This window comes from Parambassis ranga, chromosome 16, assembly GCF_900634625.1.
Source record: "Parambassis ranga chromosome 16, fParRan2.1, whole genome shotgun sequence".
In the NCBI taxonomy this organism is placed as follows: Eukaryota; Metazoa; Chordata; class Actinopteri; family Ambassidae; genus Parambassis; species Parambassis ranga.
In genome coordinates this window covers 11509872-11532199 of record NC_041036.1, presented here as the reverse complement: position 1 = coordinate 11532199, position 22328 = coordinate 11509872, and the positions used below count along the sequence as shown (strand labels likewise).

General features: G+C 41.6%; 1 protein-coding gene and 1 long non-coding RNA gene across 3 annotated transcripts; one reads left to right on the top strand and one right to left on the bottom strand.

Annotated features, from left to right (window-relative positions):
• Positions 1-1726: 1726 nt before the first annotated feature.
• deptor (DEP domain containing MTOR-interacting protein) lies at positions 1727-21691 on the bottom strand. 2 transcript variants are annotated; one of them, XM_028426408.1, is made up of 11 exons: positions 21342-21691; positions 21057-21149; positions 18312-18490; positions 17759-17882; positions 12851-13029; positions 9830-10012; positions 9250-9387; positions 8067-8137; positions 7844-7948; positions 4793-4909; positions 1727-4662 (listed from the first exon to the last, which is right to left on the bottom strand). In XM_028426408.1, exons 1-11 carry the CDS (start codon positions 21353-21355, stop codon positions 4651-4653), a joined length of 1215 nt encoding a protein of 404 aa, XP_028282209.1. In that variant the 5' UTR covers positions 21356-21691; the 3' UTR covers positions 1727-4650. The 2 variants fall into 2 exon arrangements, with proteins under 2 accessions (XP_028282209.1, XP_028282210.1); XM_028426409.1 differs by having other exon boundaries at positions 21057-21146.
• LOC114449063 (uncharacterized) lies at positions 14704-15228 on the top strand. The gene is made up of 3 exons (XR_003671943.1): positions 14704-14789; positions 14870-15000; positions 15090-15228. It is a non-coding gene; the product is annotated as an uncharacterized LOC114449063 (long non-coding RNA).
• Positions 21692-22328: the final 637 nt, after the last annotated feature.

Below are 22328 nucleotides of genomic sequence, written 5' to 3'. Positions count from 1 at the left end.
TTTTGCTCCCATGTTTCATGAGATGGACTTGAAGATCTGAACTTCATTCCAGATACACAATATTACCATTCCTCTCAAACATTGTTCACAAATCTGTCTAAATGTGTGATAGTGAGCACTTCTGCTTTGCTGAGATAATCCACCCACCTCACAGGTGTGCCACATCAAGATGCTGATCTGACATCATGATAGTGCACAGGTGTACCTCAAACTGCCCACAATAAAAGGCCACCCTGAAATGTGCAGTTTTGTCTCACAGCAAAATGCCACAGATGCCACAAGCATTGAGGGAGCGTGCATGGCATGCTGACAGCAGGAATGTCAACCAGATCTGTTGCTCGTGCATTGAATGTTCTTTCTCCACCATAAGCCGTCTCCAAAGGCATTTCAGAGAATATGGCAGTACATCCAACCGGCCTCACAACGCAGACCACGAGTAACCACACCAGCCCAGGACCTCCACATCCGCAGGTTCACCTCCGAGATCGTCTGAGACCAGCCACTCAGACAGCTGCTGAAACAATTGGTTTGCATAACCAAACAATTTCTGCACAAACTGTCAGAAACCGTCTCAGGGAAGCTCAACTGCATGCTCGTCGTCCTCATCGGGGTCTTAACCTGACTCCAGATCGTCGCCGTAACAGACTTGAGTGGGCAAATGCTCACATTCGATGGCGTCTAGCACGTTGGAGAGGTGTTCTCTTCACGGATGAATCTCGGTTTACATTGTTTAGGGCAGATGGCAGACAGCGTGTGTGGCGTCGTGTGGGTGAGCGCTTTGCTGATGTCAATGTTGTGGATCGAGTGGCCCATGGTGGTGGTGGGGTCATGGTATGGGCAGGCATCTGTTATGGACGAAGAACACAGGTGCATTTTATTGATGGCATTTTGAATGCACAGAGATACCGTGATGAGATCCTGAGGCCCATTGTTGTGCCATACATCCATGAACATCACCTCATGGTTCAGCAAGATAATGCACGGCCCCATGTTGCAAGGATCTGTACACAATTCTTGGAAGCTGAAAATGTCCCAGTTCTTGCATGGCCAGCATACTCACCGGACATATCACCCATTGAACATGTTTGGGATGTGCTTGACCGGCGTATACGACAGCGTGCACCAGTTCCCACTAATATCCAGCAACTTCGCACAGCCATTGAAGAGGAGTGGACCAACATTCCACAGGCCACAATAGACAATCTGATAAACTCTATGCAAAGAAGATGTGTTGCACTGCATGAGGCAAATGGTGGTCACACCAGATACTGACTGGTTCTGAGTCCCCAGACCGCCAATAAAGCAGAAACAAAATGCACATTTCAGGGTGGCCTTTTATTGTGGGCAGTTTAAGGTACACCTGTGCACTAATCATGATGTCAGATCAGCATCTTGATGTGGCACACCTGTGAGGTGGGATGGATTATCTCAGCAAAGCAGAAGTGCTCACTATCACACATTTAGACAGATTTGTGAACAATGTTTGAGAGGAATGGTAATATTGTGTATCTGGAATGAAGTTTAGATCTTCAAGTCCATCTCATGAAACATGGGAGCAAAAACAAAAGTGTTGCGTTTATATTTTTGTTGAGTGTAGTTGTGTTGTTGAAATTAGCTGTCGTAAGTTGTTTTGTCTACATATATGCATGTGATGTGCTGTTTGTTTGTGACTTTTACTGAAGGAAGGTGTAACGCTGTCTGACAGTCCTGAAGATGAAACCACGAGCACAGAGTGGAATCAATTTATTAAACACTTAATCATTAATACATTAGAACAATGTAATGAGCTGCTTCGTCAAATACAGACTGTGAGCTTATATTGTCTTGAAAAACCCAACATTCAATCTCGGATAACGGAGAAAAATAAACACGTAGCTGTACCTGCCTGAAAATGTTGGAGCCCTCACTCTGGAGGTGAACACAAAGCCAAAGAATCCCTTTGAGTCGTTTAATTACTGAACCGCACAATGTTGAGGATGGTGGTGAAATACATTCTGTCAGAATATCACTGCTTAAACCACCGCTGGGTTAAATGTATATATATAAATATATTTATTAAAGGATGATTGTCATTTAAACTGAAGCCTGATCACCTGGAACAACGTTAAAAATGCAGAGAAACATGAGCAGGATGAGGCATCAGCTGACCAACAACTGTGAATAATTAGCAGCAAAATACAGTGAAGTCTTAAGGCAAAAACTTTCATTCATCAAACCTGTTTCCTTAACTTTACAAACTGCCATCAGACAAACATGCTTCACTTTCCAAACTGTCCTCTATCACAAGCCTTCAACCAGACAGTGAAAAGAACAAACACTGAGCTGAAAACTGCACAGACGGGATCTTAATTAAAGAAAATGACAAAGATTTGACTCATGATGAGCACAGGAAGGAAACTCGAGATTATCATATCTTCTATATGCGGCTCAGGTTGTTTTACCATATAAGTATGTAAACAGTATGCATGTTTACTGTATAACAGCATATTGTATGGCATCATCCATGTAACACGAGCAGACTCAGCAACTTGGCAGAGGATGTCTAAGCAGACAGCTTTTTGATATTTTATATACAACGAGGAAGTTTAGTTTGAAAACTCAGTTCTACAAGTCAGCAGGCTGACGGAGTGCTTCGATTTAGAAGGTAAAACTACATAAGCACACGTGCATGCAGTTCAACGCCTACGACGTCTAAGCACACTGAGTAAAACCAAAGAAATGTCCACTGAACAGCACACTCACAGGACACATTTGGAGGCAGTTTACTGTGGCAGGTTAATTCTACAGTTTGGCAATAATGTGACACTTCCTGAATGTTCGTCTGAAGTAGAAAAAGTTCAGTTACTGCATTGAGAGGAACAGGCAGCGTAACTTCATCTAAAACAACACGTCACACACTGTAGGAGCAACATGAGAATCACTTATCCATGCTCGGCTTTTTTATTCATGCTAGTTTGTCTAAGCACACGATGACAGTCTACAAACACATGGTTATTTCTGATTCTGATTTAAACCTGTTTATTTAAGAGAGGCCGTCCTTAAAGGACCATTCCAACTGAACTCCAAAACACCTAAAACACTTCCTGTTTACTGCTGGTTCTATCAAGCCAATCAGACAGACACACTGGATTTTCTGTTTTTGTGCTTGTCACAGCATGTTTGTCCACATCTGTCCATCACAAGACACAAGTTGGACACATTATTTTAACACAGCTTTATATTGATACTGGGAGACCAGTATTATTTTATATATAAGAATGTGATATAGATGTGTTAGTTTTTCAAGCCAATACTGACTTCTAACACACACTAAAGAGTGATCTTAAGAAAAAAAAATCACATCTGTGTTAAACGTATTACACTTCTGAAGCTACACACTGCCATAACAGTAACTAAAATCACATTATAGTTTCAACAAATAATGAAAACATTATTTGATCTGTCTAAATATTACTGTCATGTCTCTCTTTTTTTAATCTCTAAAGTGAGACATGCAAATAAAGTTGTCTTTCCTTACCTCAGATCAGATGTGTATTAACCTTCTATGAAGGACAAAGAAATATGAAGAATAATCACTTGATTAGATTTAAATTAGGGATGTCAAATTGTAGTTCACATGTTATATATATATTATATATAGTATATGTATTTCTGTGCATATGCCTGCGGCTGCTCTCACTCCTCTGTATGTCAGGTAGCACTGTTTACAGCTGGAGCGCCCTGTACATCTACATACTCTATATTATATCATTATCAAAAAGAAAAGCTTTTATCACTCAAGTGCTTCTGTTAATTAAAAATAATTCATTGTTCAAGTGCTCATAAAGTCAATCTATTCTTTGATATTCTAACGGTGAATATTTATAGAAGCAGTATTGGTCTGCTATTTGCTAACCCTACATTAAGGTCATTAACGTCACTGGCATGAAACATATCGGCTGCTTTTCTGGTTATTATTCTTTTAAACAATTGACTCTGAGATGAGTCTGACTGCATTTCAGGTGAACGCTTTGAAAACACAGAAACTGAAAGCAAGTTTTTGGTTTAAGGGAACTACATCCATTTTTCTAAAGAAGGACGTCTTCACTTTGTGTGTCAAGTCTATCTTTTAACATTTCTATAAACTGTACATTGTGCCCGCGGTTCATCACTGCTGTTTCATCTCAGCTCCCTGCAACTAAGCATGAATCTACCTGGGCATCAATCTACTTTTACATTTTCATGCAGCAAGTTCTATCTTTTTACACACTGGGTCCCTAAGTAAGGGCAATAAGCAATGAAACCTAACCCTAACCCTGAAAACCAAAGACTGTAGCTACTTGCAGTATAAAAAGTCTCCCTAAGTGTTTTCACATCCCCATCAGCAGGGGGCAGCGATGAGCCGCCAGGAACTTCAGTCAATAATTGGAAGGTAACTGGGGGAGAGGTCATGTCTGTAAAAATATTCTTCCTTATTTCTCACAGTTTCAGGTTGTATCTTTACATCCTTTAAGTGCTCACTTAGCGACAAACGTCTGTAGTCTGTAGAAGCTGTGGCTCTTGTGCGTTCCCACTTCTGTGCGTGTGCCTTTAAATCCAAAATGAAATCCAAACAAATCCATCAAATCAGGGTTGAATGGTGTACTTGACTCTAAGCGCCTCTTTTGCCTCTCAGTCGTCCACCTTAAAACAATGTTGGAAACGGGAGAGAGTGAGTCATGTTTCTCTGTCAGCGTGGTTCCTGTTTTACCAGGTTATTACTGCACTACCCTTCAATGAGTTTAACTCCAGGAACTGTCTACAAACTTTATACCTCCTCCATCACTTCCATGACGATTGTCCTGGGTCCATTCAGGATCAGGTTACTGACAGTCCGGTAGTCATGACAGAGGACGTTCAGTCCATTCACCGACACCACGAACTGACAGACCTGGAGAAAGATGGACAGAGAGAGCTCTCAACTTTAATGACAGTCATACAGGTATGAAATGAAGATGAAGACACTGCACACTACATCCAGGATCCTATAAACAGCCTTGTGCCAAAGCTACAGCACAGAAAGTGTCAGTGAGCTTCAACAGTAAACAGTGCTACCTGACATAAAGCTATAATTGAGGCAATATAACTGCAGGTACATGTCAGTCATGGTCTGATCTTTGCCCCATCTTGCTTGAACCCTGCCTCCCTTATTTAACCAGCACTCCAACACTGCAACTGCAGATAAAAATAGTACCTCTGGTCCGAGCTGCCTTCTAGTTGCTGTTCTTGACACATGATGCAGCTGCTGTGTTTTTTTTTTGCAAGCTATTACAAGTGAGCATACACACACAGGCTGCTAAAAGTCTTCCAAAAGCTCCTGGTTATAATACACGTCAGTAAGAACAAAAGCACCTCATTATTCAGATATTTATACTACCCATAAATCACCACGGTGCATATGTAGACAGCTCAGTGATGATGGAGGAAAATCTTTTGCAGATGTTTATGGGCCTTAAACACAGGGAGCCCATTCTTTACAAACCAGTGTTTACTGGATACATGCAGATAGAGGCGACAATTTGGGGTTATTTTTACAGTAATTGCCACTAAATGTTTTTCCAGCTCTCCTACTGAAAACAGGCAGAGAAAATAAGGGGAGAGATTAAGAGTGATAGATGAAAGGAGGAGAAGGGCCAGACTGGTTAATCCTGTGTTGCAGATTCATTTCAGGCTGTATACTCAAAGCTCTGTGGCCTCCGTCACACTACTTGAGTACCTTCCTTCATGTACTCCTTTCACACAGCATTTCTCGTCCCTTTCTTTGCACCTTTCCTTCTAAACCACACCTCCCCCTCTTTCTCTCCCACTGATGCCTCTCTTCTTTCAGGCTGTGGGGATGTTGTTCTTGGCTGAGGGCCCAACTGAACTGAATGGCTGAATTGCACTGAGAGGGTTAAAATCACTCTCACACAGAGAAAGGAAAAGAACAGAACAGAAACATAAAGGGGAGGTGAACAGAGACAGAATAAATAACACATGTAAAGAGGCCACACTGAGACGTTCAGCTTGCAGCTGTGAGCAATGTAGAGGTTAGCATTTCTTTAGAGAAGCTACTCAGGTGATGGATGACCTGAGACCCACTGAGGCATGGAAGAGCCAAAGAAACTATACTAAACAGTATATGCAGACTGTATACAAGCACGGTTAAGTATAATACATAATTGCAATAACAGAACTGAACTTCATGACCACCAAATAATAGATGATTCTAACCAGCGTGCTACAGTTTATATTCTGACTGCATCGATGTGAACACAGATGAAATGAAACACACAAATCCAAATGATGATCAGCAATTATTATTAATCTGGAGTCATAATCACTCTGACTGCAGCCTCAGCTCAACCTTATTGTTTAATTTGTAAATATAATGAAAGGAGTTGTGGTTTTATATGGATTGTTGCTTGGACAGGAGCAGGCACTAGCAGGAGTGTACTGGTTGCCTGGCAACCTCATGGCAAAATCAAGACTCCAGGAGAGTCTAAGCGAGTAAACAAGAGCCTTTTCCCCCAAAAAGTCAAACTATTCCTTTAATAAACAACCTATAAGACACTTTTTCACCCTTTGAACCAGTCCTGTCTGCTTGCATCTTTAGCTTAATCCAAGATGTTTTATTAATATTTGGAAATTTAAATATTCAACCATTTTCGGGATAAATGACAAATGCTACACATTGTTCTGCACACACACAGTGGTGTGGAAGGATCCAGTAAATCAAAGGTTGCACAAATGGGCACAAAGTAAGATAAACAGACACCCCACTCTACCTGCAAAGTACATTAGAAGTGGCTCTAAGAGTGATGTATTGGACAGTTATGTAAGCACTCAGATCCATTATACTCAGCTGATGTGTGTGATGGAATAAGATGCAGACAGGCAGAGATGCAGTGTTTAAGAGCATGTGAATTTTTTAGTAGTTGCATTTCTCATCTGGCATTTTGCATGCCACCTCACAGCACCACAATCCCTCGCTTGGATTGTGTTTCTGTCTTATTACAAATCAATAAAGCTATTAAGGATGAGATGGGGCGGGAGTACCGTAACCTTCTAGGAAATGCAGGGAGTGCAATAAACGCTTCACATCACATGAACTGATGAGGCTGCACACTGGAAATTTAACCTACTACGATGTCAGAACAACAATAGTAATACTATTCTGATTGTGCTTTAGTGTTTTTGGCTCATAAATGTAATGATATAAAGCACAGAAAATAAAAAAGAACATATCTAGAGTAAAGATGACATCTTTACTTCACAATGAGGCCCACAGAGCTAATCACATATTCATAAAACACACGTACGCTTTACGAGTGTGGACATCTTTATAACTGACTTGAGCTATGTTATGCATCTCCATGGTGATAAACAGCAACCAAAGCAGATGTAGGATTATTTCCACTGACTGCTTCCTCTTTCAGTAAAAAATATTTAAGCTCCTCTATGTCTGCCTCCTTCCTCATCTTCTCATGTGTCTTCTCTCTGATGCTTATTCCTCCAGCTGTTCAGATTAAGTCCTAACTGTTCATACTTTCTCCCCCGTTTACACATTGTGGTTAAAGTCTGCATTCCCAGGATTCCTCACTGCCACTCTGTTGACATACCCTTATGCCAGCTGCAGCAGCAGAGCCACCACTAAACCGTTTCCCTCCTTTCATTCCCTCCCACAAGCTGCTTTAACAGCTTCTTCTTTGCTCTCATCCTGAGCCTTCAGCACTCTTCATTTTAACCCTGCCTCTGATCTGTGCTTTACTGGATCTATGAAACCACCACAGTGTTCCTAAGACCGTAGTCAGTATCATCATAGTCTTATACATCTTGGTCTCACCTTCATGCCAGCAGCAGCTGCAGGTCCACCGGGGTCCACGGCCTGGATGTGACAGGGTTTGCTGCCTCGCACAACAAAGCCCCAACCCACAGCATCTCCTACAATCTGAGGAACAATGGGAACATGTCAGGACTGTTATCACACAGAAAAATGTAGCACATGTCTGCAGCCAGCATGTGCACATGACTGCAGGGACACTTCCGTGTGTGTGTGTGTGTCCTACAGTGAATGTCTTCTTTATAAAGGGTCCTCCTGGTGTCTGCAGCTCCTCTGGAGTGACTTGTCTTTTCAAAACTGATGAGAAAAAAAACACACCAACACATTACTGTTACATGTTGATGTAAAACTAAATTCTGTGTGTGTGTGTGTGTGTGTGTGTGTTTATGATAGTTGGTCACATGCTGACAGAGCCTTGAGGCACACTGCTCCTGAAACAGTATAGAGTTCCTTCCCTTCCTCCAACTTCCCCTAAACATTACTCACTTCAACATAATTCATGTTAGATCCTTTAGGATTTCCCCACAAATTATAGAACATATACAGCCCTACCAGTGTTTTATGAGCTGTATAAACTAAAACAAATATTTTGCACTGATTATATAACTAAATATTCATACATTCCCATACAGAATATCTTAATAAATATAATTAAGAAAACACTATATGCTGCAGAAAATTCTTAATCAAATCCATGTTCCAAATGACATGTGAGGCCTGTGTTCATTGGGCAATAAGCTCAACGATTCACCAATAGTATATGCAGCACTTCACCTAATCTGATAAAGAGGAAGTGAAGACCTTCTAATCTCTCCATCTGCACATTTTCATGACCTCTCTGAGGGAATCCTGATCTAATCAGATGTATGGAGGAAACTTCTCTAATAGTGCCCATCAGCCGGTATCAGAGGCCAGCATCTTTTTTTCATCTGGGCAACTCATCTGCTGCTGATGTTTTTGGACTTCATATCTTCCTTATTATGTGACACGCATAATTTCTGAAGTTAATGTGAAACAGAGGGGAATTACCCTCACTATATGTGTGTGTGTCTGTCTTCCTTTTCCTGTCTGTGTAGTACCATGTGTAAGTGCTAATATTGAAGGGGTTCTGCTTGTACAAAGGGACTCCTGTCAAGGACTCCGCTTGGATTAACACATCAAAGCAGCTCTCACACTAATAACGACACATAAATAGAACACACACAACAGGCACACACACAGATCAAATCAGAAATGCGCCACTCGTCATTTATATCTGCAGTCAGACTTTAAAGCCATCCGTTCCCACATGATGAAGGTGATAATCACTTTCTCTTCACTATTTTTATTAAGTAAGTCCACATAAAAGCTGACTGGTTGTCTATTATTAAAACACACCCGAAGCCAACTCTGTACCCGTGTTTTCCTACCAGATTTAGGATTGCAGAGGACAGGTGGACTGCTGCTGAGCGTCGGACTGCTGCTGTAATAACCGCTGCTGCCACAGCTGCTGCTCATGCTGCTCCGCCGAACACCGACCACCACCTTTATCTCTTTGGTGGGACTCACTGAGACACAAGCACAAACTGAGATGTTAGAAAAAAGAGAGCGAGGTGAGAAAGAATCAGTATATAGAAAATAAAAAAGTGAAGTATATTAATTTAGCCTTCATTAATGTTTTTTAGATTTGAAATGACATCCATATTTTTCAGAGATGAAAGTAGTGGAGTCAGCACTTTTTGTGACTTGCTTCTGCCTGGCAACAGAAACAGGGTTGGCTGTGTTATCTTTATATGGCAGACACCACCAAGGACACCAGTCACTGTGTGTGTGTCAACAGAAGATAAGGTTTATATATGTCACAGTTTTTTTCTCACCAAAGGGCAATGTTTAAACTTTATAACTAGACTTGAGTGAACCTTTTAGCACAATGGAGGCTTTCTACAGGAAATATACAGAAGACCAAACTGCTATAAACATGTTTGATGATTCGGGCACTGTGTAGTGTACCTGACAGGAAGCTGGTGTTGCCTCCATCTGAGTTCTGTTTGCGCAGACAGAAGGGACTGTCATGGCTTTCAGGGATGCTGCGGCCACGCTCATGGAGGAGTTCGAGCAACCGCCGCCTACGCCGGAAGTTCATCCTGAACTGATAGAGGAGCGGCCCGTCGACAAAATGATGCTTGTTGGTGACTAATAAGAGAGAAAACAGGCATGAAGACAAAAAACGTTGTGTTATGTAGAGAGAGAATGAAAAAAATGAAGAAATGAAATGTTGCAACAATGCAGTGAACTGTGTGTTCACTTTTCGTCACACAAGCTGTACAAACACAAAGAGCATTAACCTTAGGCGAGCTGATAAGACAGGTTAATGGCACAATTATTAATCAGATTGTTAAAGTGAGACTCATACAAACATCCAGAAACATACTGTACTTCAGAAACCTGCTCAGCTACTTGTGTCTTCTTGTGTTTAGGGCTGTAACTGTAATCATCTCTTCATTTAATGCACAGGCATGTTGAATACTTGAATACTACATTCTGTGGTCTGTTATTTCTAAACAACACACTGATGCTGGATGTTGTATGATGTATGATGTATAAAATACATGTTGCTATGGAAGCCCCTCTCATCATTGTGGAGGATCATGTCAAGTTTTTTAGTAACTAGTGAGTAACTTTTCAACTCCTTTAATGGCAGATATCCCTGTATTATATCCCTAAACCTTCATGAAATCACGGACAAACCATCATGGGTTAAGTCACGCTACACAGGGACACAAGGACACGTCTTTCTTCCTTGTCAGTCACAAAACAAAGATAGCCTCTGACGTCTGATTGTTACTGAATGTCTGATTGTTAATGTTCTAATTATTATATGACAGCAACAATCGAGTCGATTTTAAGTGCCACATAGAGAAGTTTTACAAAAATGCAAGTTAGTGACTTAGTGACTGTTGTATTTATGAGCAGTGTAACAACACACAGTGCACCTGTGGTTACTATAACTGCCTTTTTGTGTATGCAAGGCTGCAATCACCCTTTATTATGTATGACAGAAGGCAAAGCACATGCACACGTCTTTACACAGCACAATGATACACCAACCCTGCTCTGGTTTAATGTAATTATACACATCAGCCCCTACTTATTACAGACTGCATGTAACCTTTAGGACTGCTTTATGGCTGCCTGCCTGTGTAACTTGTCTGTAAACACACTGCACAAACACAATGTGGATCCATCCAGACCTCCTGTACATCACAGAGGAGCAGAAACACAGAGGAGCAGGTTATCCACTCTTTGTAATCTGTTTCTGATTGGAGCATGGAGGCTGTAAAAACATTACCTAGTGGTACAATCTAAAACGGAATGGTTTTTAATTACTGGTACACAAGGGAGTGTAACAATAAACACAGTGTGAAAGCCACATATCAGCTATGAAACACTAGAGCAGTTATTTCCACGGGGAGGATGACAGAAGGCTCTGTGAGGTCAGCAGGAAGTCATCACACTGTTAGTGTGTGTGTGTATCATGGCATCACATTCCTCTGCCCTGAAGATGCTTAACTCTACTACTAGAGAGAGAGAGAGAGAGAGAGAGCAGATGGACATTCTGAGTAAGAGGCATTCAGGCAGAGGAAGGGAATCAGGAGCAGAAATAACTTCATCACATGATGGACTATCCCTCCAACATTCATAATTCTTTCCTTACTCTCTGTCGGAAATCATTTCCTCTCTATTTAAATCCATTTATATGACAAATCCTGCCACCAGTGTCCTGTAATTTACTCTAAAGTGCTTAAAATCGCTGAGCACCAGCCGTGTTAGAGAATATATTATGCATGTTTAATGTTCATTGCAACCTGCTTCATTCATCAAGATCCCCAGATAAAATTAGATTTGTAATGACAATGATGACCTTTCACACACTAGGATTGTGTGACTTTTCTGAGTGTTAAACATGACACATGAGCTCCATGTCATCAAGTTGTAAGATAAGATAAGATAATCCTTTATTAGTCCTCCACAGGAGAAATTCACAGTGTTACAGCAGCCACACTGTAAGAAGGAAAAATATTAAAAATATCAAAAATGTCATGTGATGATCAAACAGCAGGTGATTTAGAACTCTACTTATTATTAAACATTTAATGTGAACTGTGTGTGCGAACAGGTCAAAAATATTAAAAATATTAAAAAATATTAAGAGGTGGAGATGATACATGTTATTATGCTGCACAAAGCAGAAGCTCTACAATGACAACAAACACTTTGAGTTTCATTTCCCTAATAACAAATTGTGATGACAAACACTATGAAACAAATGTTCTGGTGGTTCTTTGTGCTTGATTTTACATCTGCATAAAGTCTGACTTTGTCACAGTCAATCTGATCCTTGGCCTGTCTCATTTGACCCTATTAAACATGAAACTGTGAGGCAATTATCGTACGAATAATTGGCTTATTACCGCAATGACCTCTGACCTCCAAACTTTTCCAAAATTTCTACATGTCCTCTCAAGGTCTTAAGGGTTTGTTTCTTATTTCACATCCCACATCCCAGCCATAAAGTCAAAATAACCTGCTGACCTCTTGAAGCCTGTGACATTCAGGCTCATTCTGTAACACCGCTCACTCTTACACATAGTCCATCGTGAGCCAGGTCAGGTCAAGCAGTGAAGATGAAGAAAACCAAGACTCGTGAGTGGTGAAACACAATCCTGTTCAATGTGAACTATAATGTGGGTCAGTTAAAAACAGCCTGAAATGAGGCGTGATGAATTTTAGGAGCGAAACTAACACAGTTTCCATTTAAAAGAGTCCAGTTACCTGTTAGAGAGAATATTAACCTATTTTTTGTTTTAGGTGACAGAGCTTGAAGACTTTGATGGAACTGTGTTTTCTTGGTTAGAAGCTGAAGCTGCAACCGTAGTAGCAAAATGATATGAAATCATGTGAATTATTTACTTCATTGTTTCTGATTAGATTAATGATCTTCAGTGTGAGCATCCCCTCCCTTCTCCTCACCATGCTGGATGATGCCATGTTCCAGAAGTCTCCGTCCCAGCTGCTCGGCCTCCTCCCTGGTTGGCATCTCGCCTTCCTGTAGCAGCCAGTCAATAAACTCTGAGGCCACCAGCGTCCGCTCAAAGGACACACCCTCCTCCCCTCTGGTCTGTATGAGGTTGTTCTCTGTGTTCATCAGCCTATGGAGGAGAAACGCTGTGTTACTTAATGATTAGGAATTGGTGAATGAGAAGAAGTAGATCAATTTATGTTTTCTAAAAAGAGTTGTACATACAGTTCATGCTCAGATAATGGAAAATAAACTCAACCCAGCACTCAGTCCATTCAAGTTGTTGGTCACTGAGAAAAGGGAACTTTGCTCGGAGGGAAATTCCAACATAGAAAATCTCTCAAACCAGCAGCTCTTCCCATTTCACCACTCTGTAATCTGCACCGTCAAAATGCACAGCACTGTAACTGTCTCCACATAAGCACTTCAGCCACATAAATGGAGGATAGAATTGGACTCCTAAAACTAAAATTAGACTACTCCTACACAGCAAAGTATAGATTAGATTTGCAAGCATGCAAAAGAAATGGTGGTTATAAAAAGGAGAGAGTTGTGTGGATGGCACCAGATCACAAACTCACTGACAAGTTCACACTTGAAAAAAAAACAAAACTGTGCATACAGACACACACAAGATACACTGAATTTTCTGTGGTTCACCTACACATGTCAAAACATGTACTGTAACATCAGCAAGACACTAAACTTTCCTGTTCTGCACATTATACTCCCACAGTCATAAACTCTACAACCTGCACAGTGTAATACAAACAGGATGATAGAACCAGAGCAGTCTGTCCGTCTGATAGAAAACAAATCATCTTTAAAACGGTATCAACTTAACCAACAGGCGACAGATTCCCTACAATGCAATCAGATCAGAGAATCTGATCAATTAATTTTGAGAGGAAAGAGTGATGAAGAATGACTTAAAGGATTAATATACCACACTTATTTCTGCACTTAAAATACTGTTATGTTCTGCCCAAAGTTAACAAAAGTGCCTTTGTGTTAGTTATCTGATGGCATCTGAACATGTCGGCTTCATGTCTGAAAGTACAACCAACAACCCAAAACTGAAATCCAGGCATCCAGGTGTGCGAGCTTTTTGGCAACATAAGAACAGAGAGCCATGACAGTTTGAGAGGCAGGAACGGACCACTGGGATGGGAACCTTCTAATCCTGTGCCTCTGGCAAATACCATATGCATGCAGAACGTGATCTAACACAGACAAAACCAACAAAGACAAAATCTTACTGGGAGAATGAACAAAATAAAACTAAAAAAGCTTTGAACTCTCCTCTCACACTGGTTCATTAAATTGGCTGAGAAAGGTGTTTCAAATCCAGAGAAGAACTGTGCTCTCAGTGAAACACGCACACAGTATATTCCTGAAACATCGACCCTGAATAAGTGAAAAATAGAAGAATAGAAGAAGAAAGTAGTGCAAGGTGCACACACCCAGAGCTGCTCAGTCAGTTAACACACCACACAACCAATGACTTGTGTAGCTGTCAAAATATGATGGATTGGGAGCTTTAGCACAAATTACTGACATGTTGAAATGGCTGATATGTTGAAAGCGCTGGACTCAATGTTCCATGACACCTAACTGGGTACACAATGTCATTTAATCCATTTAAACATGTTAAGTCAACAGATCATGTTGTGCTAGATTCAAAGGGACTGACTCCTGAGTAATAATACCAACCTGTGTAATACAGTGCATTATTCATTACCTAGGATGGGTTTTTAACAGATCATGATTACTTAAAGTAGGATGACTTCAGCCACCCTGACCTGGATATCCACTCAGAGTAGTTTTGTCTGAGATGTGGCTGGATGAAAAGCAGTTCTCTCCTGCTCTCATATTTGATCTCACATAAAGGTGATGATGACTTTAAAACCTTCAAAAAGTAACCACATGAAAACAGCTGTGGCATCTATGTATTGTGTTTTTGTCCATAGAAAGTCACTGCACCAATCCAGACTGCAGCATTTGGTAACGGTGTCCATGAGGTAGGACAGTGAGTCAATGTGGCATCTTGTCTGCCTTCATTCCAACATGAAAGGAAGAAGACGTGCTGCTCAGAAAACTGGTATTCTTTTTTTTGTAGTTTGTTTGAACCTGTTTGGCAATACTTCTTATTCCTTCCTTCCACTAATAATGTCCCCACAACAACATCAGGCAACAATGAGGGCAGAAGTGACCAACAACATCACACAGGCAGCACTGTTTGGATATGTGTGAGAGCCACAAACACACAGAGGTCACCACAGGTCCCACCAAAAAGAACAATCCAAAGATGACAACTTTAAAGAGCACTATACAGTAAGCAAACCACCAAAAGATGTTTGGCTTTTGTTATAACTAAGTCAAGATACACATGACAAAGATAACATGAGACTGTGAGGTCAGAGGTTGGTATGGTAAAAGCTGAATGTTGGGTTTTATATGGTTTCCCTTAAATTATTTAACACACAGTCTAAGTGCTCTCTAAATATAGCTGCAGTCTAAGCAGAGCTGGAATAAATCACATTTCCACCTCAAATGTTGCCTAATTGAGGAAATGAAATTTCACATTAAAAACCCAGCAACACGCTAGATTTGGGTTTTATTGATTACTTCTGCTGATAGCACTCTTTGGCCAAACAAGAAATTTGATGAAATGTACCTAGTCCATAATACATAACTGCTAATAAGAACAGTTTGCCTGTTGAATTGTTGCTTTTTCCTATAACTACTCAGATATACAAACACCTTTTCCCACTTAATGAGCTCAATACAGCTCCACGGCTAAATCACTCCTGTTTGTATTTTCATTACACAGCCTGTCCAGTGGACTAATTGTTAACAGCCTGTAATAATTCACGACTTCCTCATATCTCAGTATTTACAGTCTCCTAATGCTTCTAACTGATACCTCGCAGAACAACAAATAAACGTACTGCTTTATCTGACAGGAAAAAACAGAACTGAGGTCAAGTGGGATAAAATGCAGAAAAAATGGTCACTAGAAATGTAAAGTATATACACTTGCAGCTGCAACCACATATAGCCCTTTAAGTATTGCAGTTCCACGAAGCTGTCAAAGGCTCAGAAAAAGGCAGCAGGGGAATGGAAAACAGTCTGCTGTTTGTCTGTTTTCAAGCCTTGGAAAGTCCTGCACAGCGGACAAACAGATCTGTCTGTCTGACACTCACACACAAACATACTGATTTACAGCTTCATGCACAGAGAGGATGAATGTGAATCTTGCAAAGCGATACTGCCAACGTGTCCTTGAGAAAGGCGCAGCTACAACAGTGAGGCTAAAATACAGGACCTCTCCCTCCATTTCCAGGAGGATGACATTCATCTATGAGTGCCTAGGCTGGATCTGCCCGGAACAAATCAAGATTAAACAGAGCAGCTGCACTTTGACATGTGGACAGGAGGAGCTGTGGATTGAACCACTAACCCTGTGAACCTGTCAACATCCCGCTCTAACATCTAAGCCACACAAAATTGAAGCTATTCAAAGATTAACAGGGTAAACAAATTGTAATCATTGTTTTCATTTGACAGTTTAACATGACTGAACCAGTGCACAAATAACTAGTCCACATAGGGAACAATGCTTTAAAAGATCCTCCTTCTCTCTGACTCTGGCTTAGGAAGTGCTGTCAAAACAGTATTCTTATTGGGCTTTGTTTATGTTGGTTCAACAATCATTAGAGATCAATGCATCTGTGAGGCGGGCTGCTTGTTTTTCCAATGGAAAAAGTAGATGTGAACATGCCTGAATGACACTTTATGTAACATACAATACAGTAAGAATGTATGTGAATGTTGCATTCAAGGTTATGATCTGCAACAGTATGCCACAGACTGTATCTAAAGCTGTCGCCGAGTAGTCATTCATTTAAGCTTGGCATAGTTTTTAGTAAGTAAACTTGAACTTGTATCAAAACAGGAAGCAGGAACAACAATCATCCCTGAGTGGGAGATGTTTGCATGTATTTTTATATATGTGTGTGTGTTCTGGGCTGCACCACAGTGATTACATAAACACATAGCTTGGAGAGTTGAGACGACAGATGTCTCCTCTTGGACTATTTCTTTCTCTTATGCAACAACCGAGTGTGTGTGTGTGTGTGTGTGTGTGTGTGTGTGTGTGTGTGTGTGTGTGTGTGTGTGTGTGTGTGTGTGAGTGTGTGTGCGTGCGTGCATGCGTGTGCATGTGTGTGTGTTTTAACGCACATAAAAAAGTAGGTCTACTTAAATATATTGTGTTTATGCACATAGTGTCACCGTTGCAAGGGAGGCACAAAAACCCTGTAACTAAATCAACACTGTAGAGATAAACCAGCAAGAAAAGAAGGTTTTTTCACATAGAAGAAGAAACTATTTGTCTCATTATTAATGGATAAAACTACATCACAGGTACACAGCTGATGACAAACAAAAACAACCCTCCTCTAATGCAGGGCTCATTTCTGGATGAAAGCTTTGAGTCATGTCTCGCTAATATTCTTCCAATACCCTCTGATTTTCCTCATCCTGTGGGCTTTCAGCACGGTCTAAAACTGGCAACCCTGCAATGTTAGCTAATCTAATGCAAACCCTTTTTTCCAGGGAAAAAACATTTTGTAAAATGTACTGGTGGTAGTGTTTCTGATCAGCAGAGCGTGGAGAGGGGACAGTTTGTTCTGTAACTTGCTAAGTGGCCATGAAGATACAAAAGTTTAAACAGCAGATTAGGACACAGTTCACCATGTATCCTACCAGCATGCTTTACCAGCACCGTCTGCAGACAAGTGTGTATGTCTGTTTTTGTTGTGTCTTCTGTTTTTTGTGTGTGTGTGTGTTCATACTTTTCATAGATCCTCTGCCCTCTCATGAAGACCTTGGCTTCACTATCCAATGGGAATGTGCCGTCATCCTTTCTGAAGCGGTAAAATAACTTCATGTCTTTGAATTCCCGGTGCTCATCACACACTGGAAACAGCAGCAGAAATTCAACATCAGGAGGAGAAAACATGGATTACCGTTTTCATTGAATGTGTTCCCACTGATAAGAAATGTGGGCCTCTTGATATTTTACTAACATAACTGACATGCAGGCTCTAACTTAATCTATGGCTCAGTTTAGTTTAACATTAAGTTCTGTTTAAACATCCACTAAAGAGAAGAAGGCAGCCTGTCTCTGTCTCTAGTGTCTAGTCAGATGTGAAGCAGGTAGTGAGACGCTACGCTGGAGCCAAACTGGCTGACAAACACAGAGAATCATCCATTAGGAGCCACTGCTTGTTCCCAGAAAATGTCAGAAAAGAAGGAGAGAGACAGAGAGAGAGAGAGCCCTGCTGTTATAGAAATTGCAAAACCAAGGCAAAGCTGACAACCCCATGCACAGAGCTTCAGCCTTACCGTGATGAATGATGCTCTGGTCTAAAAGTTTCTGCATGATTTTGATGGCCGTGTCTCGATCTGAGGCCTCCTTGTGTTCGATCAACCAATCAATGAGCTCCTTAGCTACGAAGCAGTTTGGGTACGTTCTCAGATGGTGCCTCCGATCCTTGATCACCTTTGCCTCGTGGAGCCGGAGCCTGGAAACAAGTGAGAGAACCTTTGATTTGTTTTGTTGGAGATGTCTCCAAGACAACCAGTGTTCTAGTAGAAGAAAACATGATTTACTTTCAGAGGGATCTGAATGTACAAGGTTAAATCTGTGTTTATGAAATTGTTAGACAGGGCAACTCCTCGTGCTTCTAGGAATAGATGCTACACTCATATCATCAAGGTGACCTCGTTCTGAACCTGAGTTGTGAAACTGTTCAACACATTAGCCAAGCTTCCTGCAGTTAGCCAGTTCCACTCCATGCTGAGCCTGTGTGCAGCTGGCTAGCATCACATCAGATTAGCAATGACAGTTTTCGTTCAGCCCAGCTGTTTGGGCCTGTACAACATACAGATAGCATCCATTCAGACCTAACATCCTGACTTAGGGAGCTTGGGTCTGATCGAGGCCTAAAATCCTTTCTAAACTTGTGCTGAATCAAACAATGACCATTTCTGAGTGACTGTCAGACTGAGCCTCAGGCTGAAAACATTCATGAAGCCTCACTCTCCGTCACATTCTGCCAGGGAGCAACAAACTCTCTATTCACAGCTATGAACCAGTCACAAGACTTAGTATAGCAGCTGCATGTGCCTCTGTGCAATGATAGCCGTCTCTCGGTCACCGTTTCAGCCTTGTGCCTGAAACAGATCTGCTCTCAGATACACCAGCAGTCCACATGATGGAACACAAATGCAAGATAAGATTGTGTCCTGTTATCAGTTTTGGGAACCGAGTCACTTATGTTCCATGAGCTATACACGTGATAAAATGAGCAAACAAAGGTGTGAGGGGAAGTACGCTCCTCGCTTTTATACAACTACCTCAGATCTAATTTTATACTTAGTAACTCAATACGACTGTTCACAAAGTGAAGTTCACGTTTGGTCTGCAGACAAAGTTTAAGGATGGACTCAACCAGGTGGTCACAGTGAAATGTGAGGGAGAATGTGCTAAACGTCATAAGCAGCCATGTGAAACTGTACGACACACCCTCCACAATGTCACCTGTAGGTTTCCTGACGAGCAATTTAAAGGCTCCAACCATCGTCACCAAGATAGTGCCTCACTCCGCACCAAAGACAGATTCTACCTGCTAGCACATGGTTGCTGCAGACATCACAGACATGCGGATAACCTTTTATAATACTTTCAGCTTGCTGGGTCACTTTTCTTGAGGAAAAATTACAAAATGTCATCCAACAGACCCCAGCAAATTCATGGACCTGTGCAACATAGTGTAAACGTAGTCAGCTGCAGGCTAACCTGGAAGCTTTAAGACCAATGTTTGGTCATTGCCCCCAAAAACTGGGTCATCAGACAAAATAAATTCAAACTCTAACCTGTTGATATATATTATATATATATGTTGATAATATTTAGAGGCCAAAGTTATTAAAGGAGCAATTTCACTGACTTAAATGTCAAGGATTTATGAATCAAAGTTCAAGCTCAACTCATGTAGCAATAAGAAATGCTTTTAACAAAATCAACGGCCTTATACTGAGGGGACTGTGGGCGTCTGTACAAAATTTAAAGGCAATCCATCCAACAGCTGTTGTGACATTCAGTCTGGATTATAGCAGCAGATCAAGTAGGCAGAAAGAAACAAACACACAGAGATCCTTGCATGTTGCGGCCTCAAGTCCTTTCCTCCAGAACAGCAGCCTCTCAGAGGACTGACAGCCAGCCCCACAGGCCAACCCTTCATTCACTGACACTAGCCACACTGCCAGCTGGCAGCCTCACTGTACAGCTGTGCCAGGGACATGACACATAAACACAGCAAACAATGATAAACACACAAGCTAACAGTACACTGAGAACAACATAAAAATTAACTATTAATGACATTAGCATTGTTTCTTGGTTCTTCGGGACAAATGTAATTCCATATTCACACCCAGTATTTCAGATAGGGGTGAAATTCCACACATAGATACTATACCTGTTGAGCCTCTATTCACTGCATGGGCGGTGAACACAGTGCTGTACTGTAGGTCAAAGGGTACAGCATGTCAACAACACAGCCAGGGTTATTGGTACAATTCCCTGATAGTTTAAATGGGCAGGGCATTATAATGACAGAGGGGTAAGTGGGTTCATCTGTGCAGCTGAACAGGCACTGTATCAGTGCTGCAATAATGTTCAGCCCTGAAAAGAGTGAGGCAGAAGAGATCACAATGCCACAGGAATGTGCATGTTACATAGGCCAGGGGCAGCAGTGTGCATGCCTTTGTTTGGCTGTGCATGCTGCAGTGGGGCTGACACTGGCTGTACTGCCTGTCTGCAGTGCATGATCATTAACCTACTGTCAAACACTACAACACCCACTTCTGTTAAGGGAGTCTTGCCCAGTCCTGCTCTTCTTCCTGATCCACAAAGACACATGCAGGACCAAGCTTGCAAACATATAATCAATCATGTATAGTGTGCTTATTCATTCAAAGTCCAAATAATATAACAGCTGATACTCTTGAGAACATAGCAACCACCCATCAAGCCCACAGCGCACCGTGGAAAGCGGGGACTTGGACCAGGACAATCCGACATACCTCAGCTGTTCTCCGGTGACAAGCACCTCGGCTAGCCGCTCCAGCTCTGCAGCCTTCTTCTGCATGGTGTTCCCGATCCCGTCCATCTCTCTGCTAATACAAGAGACACAGACCAAGGATGTTGTTGTTGCTCAACAGCCACACACACACAAAGGCATCATTCTGCAGCAGGAACATGCCTTAGTGAAAGCACCCACATATGGAGAGAATGAAAAACAAAGGCGTGCAGGCATCCACGCGGTGGTGAGCTCTGAAAACACACAATGCGTGGACACCTGTGCTTACCCTTCAAGTACCATGGAGAGCGAAAAATGAGGTTATCAATATTCCTTTGATTATTCAAGAGAGGATTTATTCCATCCCCAGCTGGAGCAGCAACACGCAGGGCCAGCAGAAACAGCAGTCCACGCAGCGCCTCAGCGTGCCAGCAGCTCCATCCGTCCACTGTTAAGTCCTCAGAAAACTGCCACGGACGAATACCTGCACACACACCACCATGCATGCATGCACTTCCCTTTTATGAACCCCTCTATTTACGTGGCTGTGAAAGCCCTGCTCTCACAGCAGCTCTCTGGACGCTGCTGGGTTTGTTTGTCAGTGACACACCACACAGGCTGAGCGCACGTTTTCTCCACGGTGCAGCCGGAGCCAATCCACGGAGCCCCTGCATTGGGAGGACTCTGCTGTCGTCACTGGGGGAGTTAACAGGAGGGGTGGGGTTACAGAGATAGACGGGTGCGCTTGATTCATGCACCACAGTGTTCGGCAAAAATATATGGACTAGGGGGAAGCAGTAATGTTCCCAGCACATACACCTTTTTAATGCACTTTTAGTATTTCAATGAACATTTTTACATTATAAATATTAATCAATAATAAAATCTTTCTTCCGACAGTGATCGTTCACCAAGTGTTGCTCTTTACCAAATAACTAAAAAAGAAATTAAATGGTCAAAATTTCAATGACACACATGCCGGCAAACAGACGGAATGCAACAAAACATTCTGGACACACACAAATAAAAATATCTTCAACCCACAGCCAATCATACATTCTCCTGCACATAAACAAGAAGACACAAACGCCTGCAGACACACACACACAATGAAAAGAAACGTCCTGAGGATGATGTGTGGGGTTTGGTGTTACAACACTCACCAGTAAAGATGGGTTATTAAAATAATTTTTAACAATTTATATGCCAATCCAGGTAAACGCAGCACTGATTAAATACATTTTTAAATAATCTGTATTTAGTGTGTCACCACGCG